Below are 8,474 nucleotides of genomic sequence, written 5' to 3'. Positions count from 1 at the left end.
TGTTCCCAAAATTAAGTCTGTTTTGAAAATGTCAAAAAAAAAAAAAAAAATTCTAACTTACCCTTTATTTTATTTAAAAAATCGATATCATTCTTTGTTGAGAAATATTTCATTTACAATATTTTCACAACACCTTCACAACAAATCTTAAGTGGTAGGTTGTTATGGTGGGAAAAAAAGGAATTTAATTTGTAAATTCAAAATAAAATCAATAACAACTTACTACCTATGATTTATTGTAAAAATTGTTGTGGAGGTAGCACTTCTTTTTTAGAGTACATATTAATGAGTAAAGGAAAAGACCTCGTTTGACAAACTAAATTTATAAAAAGACTAGATTTTGTTCCAAAATCCATGTATTGCTTGATTTAAATAATTAAGAGAGAGAGAGAGAGAGAGAGAGAGAGAGAGAGAGAGAGAGAGAGAGAGAGAGCATGTACATTACTTACAAAAGTTTACTAATAGTACTCGTTAAAAGGAGTTTTTTTAAATTGTAATTGATAAAATCTTACTCATGGCCATGGAGGCTAACAACTTTTCCATAATAAATTTTGGTAAAAATCTCAAAATTCAAAACTCTACTTCCTAGTGCAATCTAAACAAGTATTGAGTTATGATAAGGTCAGGGCAGACCCTTCCACTAGGTCAGTTAGGCCATTGCCAAGACACCCAAGTGAAAGGGGACCTCAAAATTTGTTATTAGTAATAAACAAAATATAATACAAATTTAGATAAAAATATCACAAATGAGCAAGAAATACACCAAAAATAGTAAGAAGATAATGATATGATATGATTGCAAGATAACAATGAAAATAACCATAATGATGTTTGATTTTGCAATACAAAATTTCTTGATTATGAACTTCAAAATAGCTATATTATCATATTTAAGACCAACAATATTCCCAAAAAAAGATTAAGTGGATTAACTATATTATTGAAAAAAAGATATTAGAAGAACTTGAATACAAAAATTTAATCAGTCAATTTACATCTTAAAAAAAAATTATGAAAAAGAGATTTTAATTAAAATATATTATAATATAAAAATATTAAATAAATATTAATTTAATAAATACATAAATATAAAAAATGCCACAAATTTAATGGTTGCCTTAGAGCGTTAATCATCAAAATTTTGTACTGTTTGGAAGATGAACAGTGACTTTTACTTTTATCTACCCACTTTTTCAAATACATTTTTCAACAGACTCTCTATCTCATTTAAATATTATTTTTTATTCATTATTTATTGTTTTTAATAATTACACATCTTCTAATATTTTTTTATTTAACATCTAATTATTATAATAGAAAAAAAGAATTTGAAGAATGAACAATAATTCATCAGACTTAATAAATTACTGTTTATTAGCAAAAAAAAAAAAACCGATTTTAGAAAGGCTATTGGAACACAATTTTCATCCTTTTTCTAGTTTCACTCTCCATATTTTAACTATACATACCCTGTTGGAGATGTTCTTAAGAATCTAATCAAGATAGAAAACATGGAGGACGACGTGGCTGCACACCTAACCCTCTCCTCCTATTATATTCTCCTTTATTACAACGAAACACCGCCCATAAAAAAGCTACTTTTGTGTCAGTGACTATAGACTTTTTGATAGCAACTAGCAAGCTTGGTTTCTGTATATCACTTCATCATGATGTGACTAGATAATACTATTTCATTATTATGTTTATTCATAGGATTATTTAAAAAAAAAATTAAATACAATTCCGAATTCAAATCTCAAAGATTGCCTTTTCTTCAGTCTGGGACCTTTGGGTGTGTGTGTGAGAGATTTATTTAAATTTTATTAGTTCGCTTTGCTTGTTTTTGGAGAAAGTTTCTACGCATTCGCTCTTATGATAGTTCATTATCATTAGATCAATATATTAATTAGTTTTTGTTATAAGTAGAGATTGAACTTCAAAACTTTCATCCACCTATCAAAGACTTTACTAATTTTTACCTGTTAATATGGTTTCATATGCATTGCTAAATTTTGATGAGTTATTATTTGATAATGTGCACGTCACTTCACATTTTGCAAGTACTCAACTAAAAAATTACTCGCCCGTTCAAATTCCTAAGGTAATATAGATGAAAAAATCATAAGAATGTTACCAATTTTACCATATAAAACAAAGTGATTTGTCAATTTTTATTTACAAAAAAAAAAAAAATTTGAGGTACAGGGTCCTTTTCAAGTGTAGATGCAATACATGAGTCGATCAACTAAGGAGTCAAGCACGAAGGTTGATCCCTTCACGATATGCTTGTGTTGCAGTCAAATGTAATCAAATCATTCAACATTAATAGCAGATATCTCGTAGTCTTCTATATGTGTGTGACTGTCATGGTCCCATTCAATTTTGGATTTATTCTGCAAGACAATCACAGGCTAACAATGAAACAAGCAGTCAAAGATACCCCCCCATCGTATTTGGCCTTAGTACCACTGCCAGAAATGCGAACAACCAAACACTTAAGTCCAGTTTCTCAACCAAAAAAAAACACTTTTAAGTCCAAGATTCTCAAAAGAAAAAGACACTTAAATCCAACTCCACTATCTTAAAGACTTTTCAGGTGTCATTTGATGATAATATTATGACATCTTTTGTCATCTTGTACCACCTTCCACTGAAACCTCATTTCATTCCTATCCCTATTTGATCACTCTTGGTCGCCGAGTGCAATAAGAGAAAATATGTCTTAAATATGAAAGAACTAGAAGGGCTATTGCTCATGCATAGACTTCCTGCCAACAATCTAAATTGCCAACTGTGAGTTTCACTATAAACTTGGTTGAAGATGGCTTACCCAAAATAGGAATGATAATAATGTTCCTAAAATGTGCATCACACGTGACAGAGACATATTATCTCCAACCAAGTTTGTATTCAAACTTTGTTAATTTATTAACAAATGATGATGAATTATCTGAAGCTTCAGTTAGCCCAGATTATCTCCAAAAAGTCATTCAATCTTGAGAGCACTATTACTGAATCATCCATTACATTTCCAAATGGAATTCAGATTCCTTCAAGCCTGCTGGACAGGGTGACCAGCATAATAAAAAGCAGAAGATTAAAACCTGTTTATGAACAATGAAAGAAATGGCACACCATTTGTTTGCTAACCTGTTTAATTAGATGTCACATAATCAGCACTGCTATCACATCTGACAACCTCTTTTTTTTTTTTTTTTTTTTCCCCCATTCCATGCTCCGGGGACAAAAAACAGGCAAGATCACCTGCCTGCATCTATCAACCTAGAAAAGAGCCCTCGACACTATGCCTCAAAAGTCAGCTTTTTACCTAGTAATTTCATTTACTTTAAAATAAAAACTCATGGAAGTCATTTTAGTCCAAGTCATGATCTGTAACACGTTATAAAAATGTCATAAATTCATCATCAAACAGAGGTCGATAGTTTCAATATCCGACCCTTGAGGCCAAAAAACTATAACTTAAATAAATAAAAATGTCACAAAACACATGAAAAAATTAAGCAGCCCATTATGCATAGTTGCATACATCTAGAGTTCTCCCTCTTTTTCCCAAGTCGGATATCTAAAAACTAGTTCAGCCAGCAGATATATATAGCAGCCATCATTTGGTCACCAAAGCATATCTATGTAAATACAACGATGGAAGAATCAACTTTCAGTTTCAAATATCTCTTACTAACACGCTTCACCTTAGACAGACACCGATAAAAATGTTCAAAGATCAAATGAAACCAAACAGCAATTCAACTGCACTTGTTCAGAAAGGTCAACTTTACTACTAATCATATTGTAACATTAACAAGTGATACACTAGGAACCATTCCTCAGGGATTCGTCCTGAAAGGGTGGTGTTCATTTGACTGGGAGTCTGCCTTAGGAGGAACATTGTATAGCAGATCATGGATTTTAGAATACATCAGCATCTGTGAAGGGTCAGACCCACCACTGCTCTGTGATGCACGAGAACTCTCCTGCAGCTTAATCTTCTCAAACAGATACTGCTTCTCAGCCTCAGCCTCATTTAACCGTTGTTTCAGGTAACTGCTAGCATATTCTTCTTCTGATTTGTCTGACTTGGCCAGAGCAATCCTTTGAAGCCTATCAGCCTCTCGTTTTGCCTCGTTGGCCTTAAGTTGGAACATATCAGCTTCTGCCTGTTTAAGCCTCACAATTCTCTCCAGCTCGTCTACCTGCAGCTTCTTTTTTTGCATTTCCAGCTTTAGTTCTGTTACTTCCCTTGCCTTGTCCTCAATCTCACGGTCACAAGCATCAAGAGACATGCGGGCCTTTTTGTACATCCTCATCTTCTCATCAGCCACCATTTCCATCTTCCTTATGGCCTCATGCACCACTTCGGCAATTCGATTGCATGCTTCCTGTGGGGCTATCAGCCTTCCACCTTCCCCATTTTCCAAGCTCTTTGGAGAGTCAACCTCTAGCTCTTCATAAAGACATATGCATATCAGAACCACCCCCCAAAAGAAAATTTGAATAAAATGAAAACATCCCCCAAAATAAATAAGAAAAGAAATCCAGAACAAAAAAAAAAAGGCTTTTAAAACCAGAACAAATGTGCAGAAGAAAACCAAAGACAAGCAGATACGTGCACAGAATTTTTACAAGGCATACTTCCAGTCAGAAATTACACATTGATTCTATTCACATAAGCAGTGGATTTTCCTACAATTTCATATTCTATAGCTTTCAGATCTAGTCTAAACCTATTAAAAAGTTGGCTTTTGACCATCCTGTAGCTTTCAGATCTAGTCTAAACCTATTAAAAAGTTGGATTTTGACCATCCTGAGACCATTTATACTTTCTATTCGTGCTTTAGTTATGCAGAAATCGGATAGAAATCAAGTCCAATAAAAATCCCAAAATGTGCCTTACTGTGTCCCTTTAACAATGAATTCATTGCATGGAAAATTCCCATAATAAAACACAACATAATGGTGTCTAATTTTAACAAAAACCCATTTCAAAATGTCAGCAAAGCCAAAAAACCATTCCATTTGCAGTAATAATTCTAAAGAGTTTGAGATACAAAATAGAGTGAGAAATGTAAGATGTAACTACTATAGTTTTTAGACAATTGGACATAACAAACAAACTATACACAAGGTAGCAGAAATGAAAACCCCTACAGAGAAATGATCCATCAATGGATGAGCACATATTACAGTTTGCATGCAGATTTGGGAGAATAATTTCACCAGGAGATCCAAATAACTCCATTAAATGAACAATCTCATGCCATGGTAAAGATAATTAGAATGCTTAACACTGTGTACCTTGGAAAAACATTAGTATTGCTCTGCAAGCTATTGATGACTCCACCATACGAGACTTCATTTTTTCTTTGAGATCCTCACATTTCCAAAAGAGTTTCCTCCCTCGGGGGTCATCACTTCCATGAAAGATCCTACTAACAAAATCAAGTTCCCTCGTCAGAGCCTCTCGGTCCCAGGCTGGTGCACAGTGCTGGAAAACATCTTTAACCCAACCAAGCAGCTCGGATGTCCGATTGCAGGCTCGGCACCTGAAAACCATTTCAGGTGGGCCAGCTCCACTCTTGACAGAAGGTCCCATACAAATGAGTCCATCACGAATAGCACAATCCGTATGAGTCCAATGTGAACACAAATCACACCCAATCCAACGGCAGGTATTTACTTCAAAATCAAACTTGTTACAGATTACACACATGCAAAGATTGCAGAAACCGTTTCTATTGGTGCATATTTCACAGGTACAATCTTCGGCAGGAAGCTGGTTTTGACATGCTATGTTTCTGCATCTCTTGTACACAAAGATCTCAATAAGGGAAGTCTGTGAGAGACTGATACTAGGATGCAAGAATGCCTGAATTCCAGTATTAATAGCAACAAGGATTTCAAGCTGTACTCTGTGAGCTCTAATCAAAGTCTTAGCAGTTAAATCACTTCTATTTTGCACAAGCTTTTGCAGCATCAAAAATTCCTCTCTTTGCTGTGAACCACCATTCCCTTCGAGAATAACTCGGAGTCCATTCTTCATCTCTTCTAGAAATTCATCAGGTAAACGATGCATCTTTTCAGAGATCATATCAACTCTCTCTCTTGTTATGTCCCGAAGTGATATCTTATCTGCACTAGAAACACGGCGAATAACTGATTGTTCAGGGCAATCATTCTCCGCTTTCCCATTCTCCATCATCTTCTTGGTCACAATGGCATCAGCAGTAGGCCAAGTTTCTCGAGAACTGGCACTCTCAGTAGGTGACTCACGAATTTGATCAGAATTTGATCTGGGTTCCTCAGGGGAGAGGCGAGGATCTGACGAAACGAGGGACAGAGAGGTTTGTATTCCTCCAGGTCGCGGTTGCTGACGTGGAGGTAGCATTTTCGATGAAGACTGGTGGTGGATGTTAGAACCAGATGATGTTCCCATCAATCAATTTCGCTTATCCTGTATGTATCCATCAGAAAATGAGCATCCACATAATATCATTAACCAACATCTACAAAAAATGGCCAAAATAAAGAGCAAACTTAATGAAAAACCAAAGAAAAGTTTTCAAAACAGAATATCCCATCCATTTAAACAGTCAAATAGAAAAGGCACAGCATAGTGCATGCATCAGAGAAACAATTCTGACCATAAAAAAGAAACAACCCACTATGCATACATCCACAAAAAGACACCAACCCTAAACATACAATTTTTCTTTGGTGAAGAGGGCATATAACTATTGTCCATAACAAAAGTAGGAAAATTACACAAAGATGGAAAGCCCAATGGCTAAGAGAAACAACTAATTCTCAATCTTCCACTGTTTTCCCAATATATTATAGCTTCAGATAAATTAAATTATTTTTTATTGATATTTTCAGTGCACTCTTTTTAAGCTAAATCCAAACCTCTAAAATTGATTCTTGTACCAGAGAAAATATCCATCCCTATTTCAATAAATTACACATATTATTTTCAACAAAAACGCATAGTTCAATAAAATCATGCTATGGATCGGTGAGTAAAATAACAAAGTAGCACAGCACACAAATTCAAATAATAAATATAGCTCACAATCACAGATCTACAAGCAACTATATATAGCTCACAAAAAAAAAAAAAAAAGTTTTTTAAATTTTAAAATGGAAAAAACAATTTACCAAATTTTTTTTTTAAATTTAATAAAAGAGTAGCAGATCAGAGAGGAAACAGGCACAGTACAACAGATCAGTAGGAGAACAAGTATTAGCCCTCTGTTTGGTAACTGAGAAATCGCAGGAAAAGTAATAATAAACTCCAAATACAGTAGAAACAAAATTAGAGAGAAAAATAAAACCTACTGATATCATCTTAAACATGTGTAGAAAGTAGAGCTTTAAATTACATCGATTATTTTTAAGAAAGAAAAAAAAGAAGAAGAAAAGTCAAAATTTAATAATTTTCTGAGCAACCAAACAAAAACCAGCACATAAACATAAACGTGAAATCAAAGAGAAAGAGAGAAAATAGTCAGCACTCACCAGGATAGGAGGATAAGAGGAAGTTGGGAGCTGAAATTGAAGAATGAAATGAAGCAATTGTTGTTGTTGAAGCTTCAAAAGCTGCTTATATTAAATTAAATTAAATTAATAGGGTTGTCTTGTTTGTCTGTCTGTCACCAGAAGCAGAAAAAAAAAAAAAAAAACTGGATTTGGGTTTTTTATTTTGTTCCGATTTTGCCCTTTGTTTTTTGATACAAAAAGAAAAAGGAAGAAAGTCTACTAACGTAATCGTATGGGTCAAAATGGTGAGCTTTTGAGTTTGCGTTTTTCATGTTGTTGTTTTTGTTTTTCTTCAACGTTTCAACGCTAGCAACTGGTGACCGGCTCGGCCTGGGGTTGACTGGCTTAGCGCGTTCCCTTTTCTTGCTGCTGGACCGTTGCTCTCGGCTCCGTATCTTTCACTTCCTGTATTGCCTCCTGGCTTATCTATCCTCACTTTTTTTCCTTTTTCCTTTTTTCCCTCAACTCTTTTCCTTTCCCTTTCTTACCATTATCACCACAAATTAATTACTTTTTAAAAATATATACTATATTTTATACCTTCTATTTTGATATATAGCCTATAATAGGTAATAAATTAAATTCTTTACTTTTAAAAGTAGTAAATTTAACACTGTTGTTCAAAAGTAAATAAATTTAATATTGAGAATTTAAAATGTAGCAAATCAAACCTCAACCCATTTAAAAAAAAATAAAAAGGACATTGTGTTGGTGTTGGGTTTAATCTTAATTTATTATGACTTCTACTTCATTATGATTGCTCATTATCATAAAAAAATAGAAAGTCATTTACACACACATGATAAGATTTGAAACTTATGACTTCTACTTTATTATGATTGCTCATTATCATAAAACCTAAACAACAAGGAGCTTCTTTTAAGTGTAAGTGGAATTTATATAATAATATTGAAAGACTT

General features: G+C 33.8%; 1 protein-coding gene across 1 annotated transcript; it reads right to left on the bottom strand.

Moving 5' to 3' along the window:
• Window positions 1-3,440: 3,440 nt before the first annotated feature.
• On the bottom strand, window positions 3,441-7,793 carry LOC115955710 (OBERON-like protein). Its single transcript, XM_031073971.1, has 3 exons — window positions 7,534-7,793; window positions 5,314-6,469; window positions 3,441-4,462 (listed from the first exon to the last, which is right to left on the bottom strand). The coding sequence occupies exons 2-3, from the start codon at window positions 6,449-6,451 to the stop codon at window positions 3,846-3,848; spliced, it is 1,755 nt and encodes a 584-aa protein (XP_030929831.1). The 5' UTR covers window positions 6,452-6,469; window positions 7,534-7,793; the 3' UTR covers window positions 3,441-3,845.
• Window positions 7,794-8,474: the final 681 nt, after the last annotated feature.

Source organism: Quercus lobata, chromosome 8 (genome assembly GCF_001633185.2).
Source record: "Quercus lobata isolate SW786 chromosome 8, ValleyOak3.0 Primary Assembly, whole genome shotgun sequence".
NCBI classification, from domain to species: Eukaryota; Viridiplantae; Streptophyta; class Magnoliopsida; order Fagales; family Fagaceae; genus Quercus; species Quercus lobata.
This window is presented reverse-complemented; position numbering and strand designations above follow the sequence as displayed.